Source organism: Netta rufina (assembly GCF_964035555.1).
Source record: "Netta rufina genome assembly, chromosome: 15".
NCBI lineage: Eukaryota > Metazoa > Chordata > Aves > Anseriformes > Anatidae > Netta > Netta rufina.
In genome coordinates, this window is record NC_140138.1 from 14,201,725 (window position 1) to 14,218,288 (window position 16,564).

The following is a 16,564-nucleotide window of genomic DNA, read 5'->3' on the forward strand; positions in this document are numbered from 1 at the left end:
AATATGTGTGCTTTTGAATGTGGATCTGCCTGTCCTACTGCATCTGAAATACATCTGAATAGCCCCAGAAAGAGCAGCTCTTGGAAAGGAAAAAAAAAAAAAAAGGTGTGTAGTTCCATCACAAAAATGTAGCCTTGCTTAAAACAGGCAGAAATTGGTGGGAAACATCTTTTACATTCTAAATATAGCTTGTACTGCCTTGTCACAGCAGAAAGCAGCTTCACAGTTGCTGTTTTTGAAGCACAATTAACTAATTGTTATTGAACTAATCAGCATAGCTCACACAGCATTCCTAATGGCACAGAGGTACTGCCGCACAGAGGAAGCGTTCCTCGCTCCCACCTTTCTTTCACAGGCACTGTAAGAAAATGGCCAATAAGCACAGAATGTTTTTCTCTCATGCTGCTTTTCCTTCATGGAAGGAATGACTGCAAACATTTGCAAATACACCCCTTTGTTCTTTCTCAGGAGGATACCATCCTTGTGTTTCTTCTCTAAGCCCAGACTGCAAGAAAGCCTCTTATATTTCCCTTTGCCCATTCTGCTGATCAGCCTCAGCTGTTTTATCTTGTGACCTTCTGTTTGTTTTGTTGTGTTTGGCTTTTTATAATCCACTTAACAGTTGCTTATCTCTGCCATAACTTGAGGGCAGCGGCTGCAGAGGGAGCGGGAAGGATCTGTTCTCCATCCCACTGCAGGAACAGAACTTCAGTGCAGCAAGGCTGGCTTTGGCCAGACGTTAAGGAAAACAAGTAACCCAAGAGTACGCTTTAAGAGTTATTAAAATAGACAGAGTCCGTGTGGGGATGGCAGAGGAATTTGGAAAGGGGACAGTGGCCAAGATTACACAAACATCTGACCAGCAGAACTGAGCCCAGTGTGATGCAGGAGGCTGGATTGTCTGAGCCCTCTCAGGATCCTTTCCAGCTCCATTTTTCCAGGACCGCGTGTGCCAGGAACCACTGTGTAAACCTGGAAGGTGCTGCGTGTTCATGCTGTAATTGTGCGCTTATGCTACATTAAATATTGCTATGTCTTCTCTCTTGTTGTAGGGAGAAGGTAGCTAAGATTACAGTTGATATGCTAGAACATGCTCCAACCACCCCTGCATTAGAATGTGTAGACATACAGATTAGAGGCTTTTAGGGCCTGGAGCTGTCTTTATTCTGTGTTTATGCAACACATTGTGCAATGAGATTCTGGCCTCTAGGTGCTAACACCAAAATGCAAATATATTGATTACTAGGGAATAAAAGCAGGCATGTTCACAAAAGCATGCTTTGATGAACAAGGAGGGGGGGAAATGCTTGCTAGATAGAAAAGGATCAGAGGTCTTTATAGAACAGAAATTTGCTCGGGATTGTTTGGAACTGTGGGATCAAGCTGTTGCACAGAAAATCTTTGGTCTCTTTCACTGCTTTTTTTCCTTTTTATTTTTTATTTTTTTGTCTGCATGTTTATTTAAATGACGTGAGTATCAGGGCATCTTGTCCCAGACTTGTCTGTGAATTGCCTGACATAATACTGGCTTTATTTATGTAATTTGAAAGACGGTAGAGGAGAAGTCTTTCTCTACCCAGAAATTTGAGCAGATGCAGCAGCAGCAAGGAATGCTTTATAAAAACAGTTATTAAGTTTACCTGATGAATCACAAGGATTTGTAGCCTACCTGTGGCAACTGTCACTAAGAAAAGGAACAGTACTTTCATATTGATGAAAAGCTCGTAGTGCCACACAGCCCAGAGAGCAAATATCCCAGGCAAGCAGTGAGAAGAACTAAGGTGAACCTTCTGCGGTGCATGGAGATCTAGTGCAGAGCCACTGGGGATTTTAAGCACCTTCTCTTTAAAGGTTATAAGCATTTCCAAGCTCAAATTGTCTGCAGCATGAGCAGAGGCTGTTCAGTTCAAGTGCAAAATGAGGACAGTGATAAGTTCAAATTTGGATGTAGATGTGTAACTTTTTTAATGCATCCATTTTCACTCTCTTGTTGCTCTAACTCCAGATAGACTTGTTGTCTTTTCACAACTGTGCCAACATCAACGCAGTCCATAGCTGTTGGTATTTTTACTAATTACGGTACAAGGCTTTTCTCCTTACTTTTTTACTGAGAGTTTCAAGGAGATTATCTTAAAGGTGAATTGAAATCCGATAAGAAATGTTTGTAAATATCTGCAGGAGATTCCAAAGCAGGATACGTGCAGAGAATTAGATTTCATGAATGCATACATATTTTTCAGGGAAAGTGAAATGCCTTCCACCTGCCACGACCTGAATTTGGACCCTCAGGGGTCTATGTCACTCCTGCTGTAGTTGATAATGTCACTAACACCTAAAGCAGTGTGAGGTATGAGGCTTTAACCTCGCTTTTTATGTATTAGTGATTTCAACAGCCATGAAAAAATCAGAGCTCGGTAATCTTGAACTGCATTCCTAGAAGGTAAAAGGCTTTTGAATTCACGTTTAAAATGCATTCACTTTTATTGGCACAGGCTGTCCATACATTCAGTGAGTGGTCTGGGGTTTCAAGCAGGTAGAGTCTTTAGGGATGTGTTTCTTCCTTTTTAAAGTATTTCATTTCACTGTTAGTGTAATGTGCTGTGTGCACAGAGCCGCAGCAAGAGCAAGCAGCACTTTTCTGCTGTCCCTTGCTGTCAACAAGAAATCTGTGCTTAGAAGAGGAGGGACAGATCAGCCTTTGAAAGTTGAACACAGGGACAGACTCACAGGGCACAAAACCAACACAATTTGCATGTTGTTGAGGCTCTGGGGTGGTGAAATGTCTTTTTTTCCACAGTCTTTTATTTTTTATTTTTCCCCTCCCATCAAATTCTCCACCGCCGTGCCAGCAAAAGTGCAGTTCCAGCAGCGACGGTGTCAGTGGAGAGTGATCACTGGCAGTTTTTAACCATTGTGTTTCTTAGACGTGCTCTATAAAAAGGGTTTGAGGAAAAATGGTGTTTTTGTGGCAGCAGGCTGCACACGCCGGCTCTTCTAATGGTCGCAGCTCGGAAGCAGCAATTGTTCCAGGCTGGTGTGTAGGATCCAAAGAAAAATGCTATTGCAGACACCGCTTCAGACATGGGTATTGAAAGCACTTTGAAGCTGTCAACTCAGGACAGACAGTAGTGTGACTACCTAGAAAGAAAATACATCGCTAAAGTGATCCATTTTCCTGTGATTGTACATATTCCTGTTTCTCTGAGCATGTCATCATCTGCAAATCTCTGAGATGTATTTTCAGGTTTGTATTATGTGATCGGTTTGGCTTCGCACTCTGGTATGTGCTGCAAAAGTCTCAAAATCCTGAGATTTTTGGTCCTTAGCAGCACTACATTGCAGTGAATGCAGCCAGCAAGCCAGCTAGCTGCCCCCTTCAATACCCCAGAGAAACAGAGGAAGGCAGGGCAGCAATTAGACGAGAGCACCCCTGTGAACAAGCCAAACCTATGTTTTACTGACAGTCATTGTCACCTAGTGCGTTTGGTACATCCAGCCAAAAAAAGAAACAAAAAAATATAACAAACAAATAGTTTTAGCTGAGCACTGGGATAATGGCTATTTTCAATTTTGCCTTTCACATTTTAATTGTACAGCAATAATTTTGCAATAGAGTTGCCGGTGGCAAACATGCAAAAGACATGAACTTTATTTATGTTTTGGATTATTAATGTGGCTGTTAAAATTCCTCCAGTTAGTTTTGATTGAATTGTTTTTTTGTGCGATTCTGTCGTTTAATGGAGCGGTAAATAAGAATTTCTGATAATGAGCCCAAGCATCTGTCACAACAACCTGGCGCTGGTTATTAACATTTCCATTAACGGCAGGGTGGGCAGTGATAATATGGAAACCACACAGTTAGAACAAAATAAATAGTTGGTGTCAGGCTGAGTGGGTGTTAATTACTATTTTATTTTATAACGCTGGGGGGAGGGAGTATCGGTAGAAAAGTGTGACTTATGAAGGTCATTCTCTCTAAAGAAGGAAGTCTCCAGAGGAACAGATAACCGGGGCTATCTTACTTGAGTGGTGAATGTTTTATCACTTCTATTTATGGCCCATAAACGGGCAGAGAGAAAAGAGGCAGCTTTCTCAGGTAGGCTGGGTGAAGGCTGCAGCATCACGAGCACAGAGAAAGGGGAAGCGTGCCCTTTGCCCTGCCTTTCCCTTCCCACTTCTGGAGTTTGAACATGACACGCTTCGGCATCTCTCCTGTAAACAAAACGTGCTGTTTTGTTAAGATCTGCTGGAGGCAGAGGCAGCAGGTCTGGAAAGCAGACCTTGCTAGCCACTGGGGAGGAAAATCCATCCGCACCGAGTTGGATCCCAACAAAAGGGAAAGCTGGTGTGACCCAGGTGCACTCAAAGGAAGCCAAATATTAGTTTTCTTGCATAGCACAATGCAAAGAAGTGCCACCGGGAGCCCAGGAGATCCAGTATGTGTATGGGTAGGTGTAATGAAATCAAGGCTAACAAGTAGCAAGCTAAAAGCCATTCTGTCATACATAAAATATTAGTTGAATCGATTAGTATCTGTTTTGGGAGGTGGTTTTCAGCAGCATTTTGGTCCTCATTCTCAGTGCTACAAAGGCCTGTAAGAAAGGCCGGGCTGCCGATGAGAGGGGCCTACCTCACTCCCACAGTTGCTTTCAAGGCTGTTGAGGAGCCCAGCATCGCTGCCAAAGGCAAGCCTGAAACATCACCACAGAATAAAGAAAAGATTCGCTTTTATTTCCCAAAGCTGCTGACAGGATTGAGTTTATTCACTGTCTAACCCGGTCTGTGTGAGACAGAGCATCGCGCTCTCTGGAGGCTCGGCAGCTTCTCAGTCCATGCGCGCTGCCGCTTTATACCTGAGACTTCCCCGCGATGCTGACACCTCCAGGGCCAGCTCTGTTAGCTGGCTGGTGGCGTAAACAGAGCCTGTCCTGGGTCCTTCCGCAAATGGAACATTGCAGCCTGGATATGAACTAGTTCTGCTTGTCACTATTAATTCTTCTGTCCTCCTCTCTCTAGCTCCGGCGATGGCCCCACAGAACATCCAAGTAAACTCCCTTTCTGCGAGCCAGCTGGAGCTCACCTGGGACCCTCCTCCCGCCGACAGCCAAAATGGGAATATACAAGGCTACAAGGCAATACTTCTGCTTCTGCTGGTTTCATTTGTCTTGCTTGGCTTTGCTCTGACTTGTAAGATAGCTCTATAACTACAGCTGCCCTCACTGCACAAGGCAAATTAAAACAGCATTCAGACTGTGGTGTGGAAATGGCACTGTGTCCTGAAATCTAAAGAAAGAAAATGAGGCAGGGGAAAGGGGGGAGAAAAGGAAAAGAGTGTTGCTATTTGCAGAGAAAGGAGAGCATGGGGAAACAGGGCATGCAGACAGGGAGGCAGCTACACTTACTCAGGCAACATATCTGCTCCAAAAAGCAACAGAGACAGCAGAGCTTGGGGCAAAAAAGTGTTGAAGAATACTAACTGAGCTTTCTATCTATCAATTGTTCCAAAGCTATTAGGAAAAGCAGTACTTCCTCCAAGCTAGAAGCCTGAGCCAGGTCAGATTTCACAAGAATTATTTCATTTCCTTAACTTTAACAAAATTAAATCATAGTATTAATTGCATTTGGTTCATAGGGGACAAGGACGTTGTGCAGGCATGTTGTTTAGCTTCTCCAGCAAGAGAATGGACCCTCAGAGAGTGGAAATGGGCAAGTCTACAAACACTGGAGCTTGGCTGGGGTTCAGTGTCTGGCTCTGCCTCTCTCCATGAATTTAGATCCATAAGCGAAGAAAAGCCAAGCCAATGTGAATAATCTGGCATCCCTTCTTGGCAGTAACAAGCAACCTTATATATCAATTCATGTTCTTTTCCTTTTCTATGTATATAGATGGCTCTAACAGCTTGGCTTGTAGAGCCAAGGTAGACTCTTGCCTTGGCTCATTCTTTCAACTTTCTGGCTTGCTTTGGCCTGTTGTAATGCTCTCCGTGCCAGGCCTGTCCAATAAGTAGGGCTGGCACCACTTTTCTCTTGGAATTGTCTTCTCCAAAGACTAATTTTATGGCATTGGGATAAAAATTATGTAAGGAGAGAATGGGGAAAAGTACCTCAAGGAACTTTAGGGAAAGTCTTTATTACCATCTTCAGGAAGACATTTGCTTGGCTGTCCCGTGAACACAAATGGTGAATCTGTTGTGTGCATAAGGAGGCAAATTATGGGAGCATTGTATCACGGTGCCAGTGCTGACAGGCAGATAGCATTTTAGGAAGAATTCAGAAACTGACCTGTCATTGCTGAGCTCTGGCAGCTCCTATCTATTGTCATTAGGCCACATTCTTCAACTTGTGCTCTATTTTTGAATGATGTGCTCAGTTACATGGTCACAAGACTCAGGGTAATTTCCAAAGGAGAAGAAAAGATTGGGCCTATGGTGAAAAGCGTTAGCATCCTAGCAAGGCTGCTCCATCCTCCTGATCTTTTACAGCTGTAAAGCCAGGATGTTTTAGAGGTGTGGATGTGCTAAAACGTCTCCCTGTTCCAACAGATTTATTACTGGGAAAGCGACGTCCAAAATGACACGGAGAAAGTGAAGGTCCTTTTCCTTCCGGAGACTACTGTCCGGCTCAAAAACCTGACCAGCCACACGCGGTACATGGTCTGCATTTCTGCCTTCAATGCAGCCGGGGATGGCCCGAGGAGCAGCCCCTCGCAGGGCAGGACACACCAGGCTGGTATGGGATCGCTTTTTTGCCTCAAAGCATGGACTTGGTGGTCACCAGCAAGTAACTGGGCAGCAGCTGGGGTGGTTGTCCAGGAGGACTGTACTGGTGTTTAGAGTTATCTTTAGATAGGACATTACATTATAATGGTTGTGGAGGGGGGAAAAAGGGGGATCAGAAAAGGCAATCGTGGGAAAGGGAACAGTGCAGTGGAAGCTAGAACAGGCAGGCAGAATGACTGATCCCTCTGCGAGCTGATCCAGAATGAAACTGTCTGCGGGTCTCTTTGCGGCCGCTGCTATCACATCTGAAAATCTAAACTTGTCTACAGAGCCTGGAAATTCCCCAAGCAGTCTTGTGAGAGAAGTGCTGAGATTTTTGCAATTCATCTTTTTTTTCTTTTCTTTTTTTTTTTTTAAGCCACACAGGCTGAGCTGTGCTGGATGTGACCGCAGTGGGAGCGCTCCAGCAGTGCAGCAGGCAGCACTGTTGTGGCTGGCCATGAGGAGGAAGCATGCACTTGAACCGTGTGCTCACTTAGTACCCTTTTGTCTGTCAGCCCTATAATTCTGCTACTCTTCTGAGGGAGTTAACTTGAGAAATCCCAGCATCTGCAGCACGTTTCCACCAGAAATGACAGGGGGATATCAAATATGTAAATGCTGCAAGTTTTCTGAAAATCAGCAGCTAGATAGAGAGTGAAGACAAACTTAGTGTCCCTGTGAGAGTCTTTTCCTTCTTTGTCATGTCTCCTTGCTTGCTTTTGAGATCCAATTTTGCAGTGGAGTGGGTGGTTTTCTTAGGAGAGGCTGTATTTATGATTGATTCTGGGAAATTTTGATCCAATTGGTAAATCCCATTCTTAGTTTGTGTCCTTTAGATTTAGTCTGGGAAAAAAAATGTTCTATAATACATATGTATATCAGATTCACTATGCCTGCTGCAACTCAATATATTTGTAATCCTTTCAGCACCCAGTGCTCCCAGCTTCTTGGCATTCTCTGAAATCACTTCCACAACACTCAACGTGTCTTGGGGCGAGCCGACAGCAGCGAATGGAGTCCTGCAGGGTTATCGAGTAGTCTATGAGCCTTTGGCTCCCGTCCAGGGTAAGAAAGACCTAAGATCATACATATTCATAGGAAAATGACAGAAATGCACTGAAGCATCTTTTATCTCTGCCCAATTTCCTACTTGCTCTCTGCCATTTTCCAAGAGAGGCCAGGTGGCAGAGGGTAAGTAAAACAATTCTGCTTTTGCCAAAACTATTCAGCAAACTGTAATATTGTGGAATATAGCTTTTGTCTGTCCTCTCTCATTTTCTTACACAAACTATATTCTGCATGATTTGAAAAGTCATTTTACTGCCATTGTTACCCAGTGTGGGAGAAGAGGAAACTCAGCCTAAGCGTGCCTGATTGTCTCCCCGTGTTGCACTATAAAATTGCTGAGTGGGCTCCATCCCAGAATAGTCGTCAGGCTCATTTGTGTTTCTGATCACATCATGTGTCACTTCTGTTATCGCAAAGATTGCCTGGGCATCAAATGTGTTAGTCATCACTGGTACCACTGCTACTTTTGACAGGGGAGAATAACTGTGATAGAGTTTTAGTCGTGTCTGTTTACACAGAGTTTTCAGGCAGCATTTTTAACCCAGCACTAGATTTAAGCTACACCACAACAATGTGGTGGCCACAAATGTTTCCTTCATTTGCCAGAACAGCAACAGAAAATAATTTGGCAATTTATCTGAAAACAAATGTAAATTAATTTCAAAGGTGAATTAGAAAAGATTGCAGTTTGGGGATGGTCTTATTAATATTTTTGTATTCCTGGTAGATTGCCAGTAGTTCAATAGTATGTCCAACTTTGGCAGTGTGACAGCAGGGAGAGTAATTTCAGCCATTGCCAATCCATTTTGAACTCTTTTCCAAAGAAATGAGGATATCAACCACCAGTATTTGCTGCTTCTGTAAGGAATAAAGATCTATATTGTCTGAATATCCATGTCTCGTGCACTGAGAAAATTATACTCAGGAATGAAAACATGAGAATAAAAGCACTTTCAGCCTTTATGGCTGGCAGATCCAAGCACAAAGAGCTAATGTGGAAAACATTTCTAATTTTGACCAAGAAATGTGCACAGGGTATGCAGGAGGTTCAGGCTCTGTGGACATTTTCTGCCTTAGATTCATTCTTACACAATATTTAAGAATACATTTTTTTCCCTGAAAGTATGGAAGTGTCAGGTCATATTTTCTCTAAATGCATTTGATTTAACCTCTTCAGAATCTTTGTTTTCTTTTCTTCTCCTGCCCACCTCTGCCTGTGCTCTTTCTGACTCTGCATTGTCTCCTCTTCCCCTGTAGAAGATTTCTGGGGCGAGCAAGGAGGTTATAGAGGGTTTTTCCTTCAATTCTAAATTTTTGCCTACATTTATTCTCCAGTTTCTACCCATTTACTCTTGTGCCAACATTTTTCTTTCATCAAACATTTATTCTCCCTCTGTGGTAAGCAATCCCTCCCTCAAAGCCATCATTTTGCTTGGAAAGATAGAAAACCCATGCTCATTTATTTAGGGGGCAAGGCAAAGCCAAACTCACTGAAGATGGAGCACACAGTGGTGCTGAATGCCACCAGGCAGCAGGGCTTGTGGGCTACCACCTGCCAGATCCCCACATCCTGCAGGGTCCTCCCAGCCCCAGGTCTCATGTTCTGCACTACAGTAAAACACCCAGACCAGACCATTTTCCTGTATCTTTTGACTTTTCTCCCATCTGTGGTTCTTGGCTGAGCCTCTTTGCCATTGTGACACCTCCTGCTTTCTTGCTCATGAGCCACCAAGTAAAACCTGCACGTTTTGCAAAACTTTCGAACAGTGCTCTGTACTGTAGTGCAGTCTTCTCCCTGTTTGACCTTTTATTGTTTAAGCTTTACAGTGTTATGTTTTACACCATAATAGACAACAAAATTGCCCTGGAGCCTTTTTTTAACAGTTCCTTCTTTTTTTTTCAGAACGTTACTTTGAAATGACAAATGCTTCATGATTTGTCTCTGAGAAATGAAATAGTACACCTAGGGAAGGAAGGAGCACTTTTACTGCTTCCTTGTTAACTGAGGAAAGATTCTCAGAATTATAAATTGTCTGGGAGAAAACTTTGAACAGAAATCACTTGGACATTATTCTTTATTTAACTGATAAAAACTGAAAGAGGCACCTTGATTTGCATAAAATAAGCATTCAGATTGAAACACTTCTTCATTCTGTAATTTTTTCTGGAGTGGAAACTAGCAGACAGCTTTCTCAAGTGGGAAAAATATTTTTCCACTTCGTATCTTTTTGGTTTGAAATGTTACGTACATCTACAGGACCAAAAAATGCCAAAAGGGCTCTTTTAATTCAAATGTTTTTTGTTTTGTAAAATACTTCATGTATCAAATTATTCCTATTAACTTAGTTTTAGAAAATATCAGCAAGAACTATAGTTTAATTCATCCATGCAAGAAAAATTCTTAAAGAGTGAGGAAGAGTGAAACATAAGTCATGACTTTAGCCTTGTTCAAATTAGTAGTGCTTTAACTGCATCCCCTTTTGCAGTGGTATTTATACCCAGAAGTTACCTGTGAGATATTTGTCCCTCATTCTGCATTCACTTGGTAATGGTGGAAGCCAGGACAAGAACAAAGGGAAGACTATCCTCCCTTACGTCCTCCTCCAAGGCAGCATTGCAAGTTACTTGGCAAAGAAAGAGCAGAGAAATGCTTGCATAGGAAGCAATCTGCAACGCTGCAGTCCTCCTCATTTACCTCTTCCTTTCTTCCCAGAGTAATTAGTGAAGTTGCATGTAGTCTCTTGGTAATTTCCCAGTTGTGTTGTAAGGTTTTTTTCTTGTCAGTACCCACTTATCAAGCTTAAACTCTAATTATACTTATCAGTGCTGAAAATTGGCTATTATCACTACTTAAACTCCTTCTAATTGTAAGAAATACTTTCTTAGCAAACGGTTAGATAATTTTACTTACCAACTAGATGTAATAAGCTAATTTTTTCTTTCCTTTTTTTTTTTTTTTTTTTTTCACTGCAACCTTCTCTTATTTTTCATCTTTGTGGCTACTTCAGGGGTCAGTAAGGTGGTGACTGTGGACATAAAAGGGAACTGGCAACGCTGGCTGAAGGTCCGAGATCTCACCAAGGGCATGACCTATTTATTCAGAGTGCAAGCCCGAACCATTGCCTATGGACCTGAACTGCAAGCCAATGTCACAGCTGGGCCAGCAGAAGGTAAGTGGAACCATAAAAGCATGTCATGAGCTAGATAAGTTATGCAAACGCAGTGCAGCAGCAGGAAATAAAGCACTTGGGGCTTAACATGGATTTCTAAGCCAAGGAGAAGTTGAGTCACAAGAGCTCAGGGCATGATTCAGTGGGTTTCACAACTACCCATGAAAAACACATCTCCTTTTTTTTCTGAAATCTAAAAGACTGATGTGAATAAACAAAACAGTGTGAATAAATCATAGCGCAAACTAGCCACCCAGGGAATTCAAAGCTATAGCCAGACAGCGTGGTTCATAATTCTGGTTGTAGTGCTATGCTTTGGAGTCAGAACTAGAATAATTCTGCCTAAACCAGCAGAGGTTCCTGGATGTAAAATCAGGAAGAATTTACAATTGTTTCCTCCTGATACTTTGGCTTGTGCACAGGGAGATGTCTGCAAATATCCTGATATGCCAAGAGGAGGCTGAAATTCAGCATTCTCCGCTTGATACAGTGTGTGTACCAAAACAGTTGGTTCTCCTATTTGATCAGTGATACCAGATAGTCTAACAGGGTAAAATCCCTCAAATTATATCGTTTTTTTTTCTTAACAGGCACATCTGTAAAACCTAGCCATTGCTGTTTGTAACTGGTGGGACTAGAACCAGTACAAAAATTAGGCCAGTAGCCTATTGAGCTGTTTTATATTGTATGTGTGTTGACCAATATTTCTGGATTATTTTTTTCCTTTGTCACTAGAAGAAATGAATAATACCACACTGTGTCTCTGATACCACCCACATTTGCCATGTCATTTCATCCTTCAGGGTCTCCTGGCTCCCCTCAGGAAATTCTGGTGACAAAATCTGCTTCTGGGCTGACGCTACAATGGACTGAAGGAGATTCGGGAGAAAAACCCACAACCGGGTATATTATAGAGGCACGGCCCTCAGGTAAGCCATGGGAAACATGGACAGCTTGGTGTTTTGAGTTCCCTTCCTTTGGTCCACGCTGAAACCTATCCTTCATTGGAGGGATTGTTTGTCGTCCCAGTAAACTGCTGGGATTTTGTGAGAGAAAACCATCACCACCCAGTATTAAGCCTTTGCTAATTTATTCCATGGTTTACCAGATTTTATCCTGTTTAGGAATAGTCACAGAAAATTACCCTAAGAGCTCTAGTTTCCACTGTGCCACATCACTGGTAAATCATCCAACTGATGAACCAATAGAGTTAATAATTAAAACTCATTTAAATGCTTACAGCATCTCTCATGCACAAGGACCTTTAAATACTTGCAAACTGTGTTTTGAGGACCACAGATAAAGATCTATCCTTCGGCAGCAGAACTCAGCAGCTAATCACCATTAATAGCAGGGCCAGAACTGAAGCAGCATGCACACATGGCTTCCCCTGTTTGTTCTGCTGGGAGGGCATAAGTGGGTGAGAGGAGTCCCCTCATCACCGTGTGTTGGGTTTTTTTTGGTGCTTTCCCAGAGCTCCTGTGCTTCTGGCATTTGCATTTTACTGAAGCTGCTTTCTGCTTTTTCCCCAAATATTTTCCCAGTTGGAGAAGATCATATTAAATTTAGGTGTGCTCTCCAGCTTGTTTGCAGCCTCTCCTAGTTTGGTACCCCTTGCATATTTACTAAGCACACACTTTCTGGTAGCCAAGTCATTAACAAAAACAGTGAATGCTGCCAGACCCCTGTTTAATCTCACTTGATAAATTCCCTCCACTCTGACAGGGAATGCTGATAACCGTTCTCCAAGTACAGTTTTCAGCCGTTGATGCATCTACCAGATACTTGTTTCATGTAGGCCGTGTTTGAATGTCATGATGTCAAAAGCTTTGCTGAAGTCAGGATAGATGATGTCTGTTCTTTCTCCTCTATTGACAAGGTCTGCTACCCTGTCACAGGAGGAAATTAGACATGATTTATACTTGACATATCCATGTTGGCTGCTTGTTCTTTCCTTTTTTTTACTTCTAGGTGCCTACACATTGCTTGATTATATATTGATTAAGTGAATGCTTATCTGTTTGACTATATAAAGGATCCTAACTGTTTCTTGGATGTGTCTTAAATGTAAGGTTGTATTTAAACCCAACAATTTTAATTGCATTTAACCAGACCAGTAACAAAATCATTCTGGTCATCACTGAAGCTGCAAATGAGCAAAATCATAGTTGCCTTTGATAGGGCCACTGCAGAGCAAGTTCTAACATTTCTTCTTAATTTTTGTCATTTAACATAATTTTTTTTCAAAAACAAATTGAAGGAAAATGTGTGCATTTTCAAAGCACTGGAGTTCCCCAGAGTGATCAAGAGTTTTTTGAATTAGAAGCATGATACCCAGTGCTTACATTTGCTTTACATCAGCTTATTGGCTCTGTCTTTATCTCCCTGTATGCAGAAAATACCCTCTCTCATTTGAATAACGCTGTTTACAGGTAAAAACGTTAACAGGTAAAGTTAAAACAAAACCCTTCACTGAGGCTTTCTTACCAGCTTACGTTTCCCCAAACACAATTTTTAGAGTAAATTTGTTTTGGGGGGAAACCTGTACCATATGTAGAGATTGTTTGCAGCTTAAAATTCAACTTGTGAGTTGCAGCACTGCAAACTGATTGGATGTTTCTGGGGTTGTCTCACCTTTGGATGTGCACCAACACTTTACAGTTCATGGTTAACGATGTAGGATTTGTGGTCCACTCTTTTTGAGTAGAAAGAAAATAGTCCTTCCAAAGCAGGTCTGAGCTGCATTAACCCTGGGTCATTCCAGCTGGCCCCACTCCACTGATCTTGGAAACACACAGAAGAGGTCTTATTCTCCTGCTCTTGCAACCTGACTGTTGAGGCATTTAATTCCTCCTCAGATTATTTTAATCCTATTCATGCTGCTGTACCAAATGAACTAGCCATTTGTATGCTGGATTCTCACCCTTAGTTCTGGTTGCAGCTGTAGAAAGCGTGAAATGTGATCCAAGAGAGGAGACGAACTAATTGGAGCACTTGCTTATTTCACGCAAGTGTCGGCTTCCTTTCAGTACCACTTTTCTTCCTCATCTCTGCATGGAGGAGTTTGAAATCTGAATTATGAGCTTAACAAAGACAGAGAACTAATTCCTCCTGTCAGGTCTGGCCATTCAGAGCCGTTTGTATTTTAATATAATTCTAAGAATTTGCTTCTGCATGTTGATTTATATGGGTAATAGAGCATGGTTTGGAGCAACCTTTATTTTTAAGTACTTGTTGTCCAAGAGAAGAGCAGTTGACTTGTGCCCTTCACATAAAATCAAGGAAGGAGAAGATATTCATCCTTCTGAGATCAAAAAAGGGGCATTGAACAGACAGATGAAAAGCTTTAGCTTGTTGCCAATATTCAAATGCAATACCACTACCTTAGTATTTCACATCTCAAGTGTCGTCTATTATAGGCCTCATTACCCCAAACGTTAAATGCTGTATCATCTCATTTTCCCTGCTGTAGCTCCCTGCCAAGGCTCTTCCATCAGAGTAAGAGGGTGGCTTTCTGTCATAAATGGCAAGCCCCTACCCCCTTTTGTCACTTCCCTTAGAATTTTTCAGTGCCCTGCTGTGTTTCACAGGGCTCTAGCCGTCCTGCTGGGTTTAGCAGTGGTGGCAGCAGGCAGCTGAGATTGTTCATTTGATCTGCCCGTTTCTCCCTCGGATTTATGGAAGGTGACCAGACTGACTACCTCTTGTGCATTTTGAATATACTCAGACACCAGCATGGAGCAGGCAAACCAATATTTTTTCCAGAGTGATCTGTGCTAGAGGAAGACAGTACAGAAACAGAACTGTTTTTCTTTTCCTTCAGCTCCTCTGTCCCTGGAGAAATGGATTCCAGTTTAGCTTCTTGTGCATTACAAGAAATGCAATTAAGCAGCCTCTGTCGCTGCCATAGTAAGCACTCCCCAGACATCGACTAGCCTGGCTAAGAAATGGGTATTAGATCATGTCCTTTGTTTCGATGTGCAGAGCAAAAGACAGAAATGGCACATCAATAAAGTTCCCAGCACTGTTGGTGGGCGTGGAGAAAGGTGGGTCTGCCCCTCTTTTCCCCACTGTGTGTCATCTCCAAGGCTCCTCTCTCTGTACTGTGCTTTAATGGCAGCTGTGTGGCCTGTAAAGCATTGAGCAGGCCCACTCGGGCTTTCCTTCCCAATTATCCCCTATTCACAAAGCAGGTGTTTCTGCACAGTGTCCTAGGGACCCCCTCTGCCAGGAGGACACATGCATGTGTAGGCCTTCACGCACGTATTGGCCTGCTACGGTCGTCTCGAGCTGTGGGACAGCTGAGCAGATGCTCAGTCAATCTGTTTTACAGCTGGTGGCATCTCGGGAAAGCCTCTGACCCAAGATACGACTGCAGAGGTTTCCTCTTGTGCTTCCTCTCTCCCCACCATGTGTTTTGGGTTTTGTTTGTTTGCTTTTCCCCAAGTAGGGAATGACTTCGGGCCAGTGGGAGCTAATTGCAGCTTAATATGTTTCCAATAATAACACTTTTAGCGCTCTGGCTGGCATGAATAGGCTGGTTAGGCCTCAGATAAGCTACAAATCATATGCTCAGGATGTAGACAAGTCAGAATAGTGTTTTCTTTTGTTCCCTCAGCTGATCAGTTCCATGAAGGCGGCAGACGTTTTGGGGAAGAACTTGTCTATTTGGAGTGAGGATTGTCCTTCCCGTAAATGCTGGTTTTTGCTTCCCACACCCCAAGGGCAGATCTCACTTCAGTTTTCTTTCTGGTGTCTTGAGTAATGTTTTCATGTTTTCTTCCTTTTCTATTTATTTTTAAACAAATGAGGGAGTGCAGTGTCAAACATGGACTCAAACCAGCAGAAGTCAGTAAATTCAAAGTGAAGGGTGCAGCTGCATTGCCGGCATCTGCCATGGGGCCTTTGGTTCGCTTCTGCTTGCAAACAACATGCTGAGGCTGACAGTTTGTCAGCCTTCACTTCCCATTCTTGTCCTTTCGTTAGTTTGCATGATAATCCAGCCCTCTAACAAATGCATCCCCATTTTAATTTTTCCCTCTGTAGGAGGAATGCTACTCGCATTCAGCTGGTCCTTAACTCTCAGCTGCTTCTCCCCTCATAAACCACCTAATGCGTAATTAGGAGAAAGTTTTACAGCACAGCCCTCCTCTTTCTCCAAGGGGGAAGGCTGGTGTTTAAGACCCAAATAACTGACAGCTTTCCATCTTTCTGGCTACAGCACTACAGTCGTTTGTTAGCAGCTGGAGTTAGCAGAGCCAGGAGCCCTCGTAGCTTCCTGACAGTTTTATTTGGCCCCCGATTAATTGCTGGTGAAAACAGACAGGCCTATGGGTGCTGTGCCTGGGCTACACCTCACCAGGGTGGTGAGTTGCCTGCACAGGAGGATGTCCAGGGCACACTGGACTCATGGTAGGTTGGAGATGGTTGTGACTTCTCTTGTAATTTAGGTCTTCTCCCCATGCATTGTTAAGAGGCTGAGAGCCCACTGAAAGACTATGTGAAATACAGAAGGGTACAGATGTTACTGCTCACAAAGGCTTCTGCTCCAACACAAGTGCAATG

General features: G+C 42.9%; 1 protein-coding gene across 1 annotated transcript in view; it reads left to right on the forward strand.

Annotated features, from left to right (window-relative positions):
- The window catches only part of SDK1 (sidekick cell adhesion molecule 1), a gene marked incomplete at its 5' end in the record, with an annotated part of 391,349 nt that overhangs the window by 358,940 nt on the left and 15,845 nt on the right, over positions 1-16,564 (forward strand). The window contains 5 exons of the mRNA XM_084295713.1: positions 5,017-5,132; positions 6,543-6,729; positions 7,689-7,826; positions 10,838-10,999; positions 11,803-11,928. Coding sequence (XP_084151839.1) covers positions 5,017-5,132; positions 6,543-6,729; positions 7,689-7,826; positions 10,838-10,999; positions 11,803-11,928 — 729 coding nt within the window. The remainder of the gene's footprint in view (positions 1-5,016; positions 5,133-6,542; positions 6,730-7,688; positions 7,827-10,837; positions 11,000-11,802; positions 11,929-16,564) is intronic.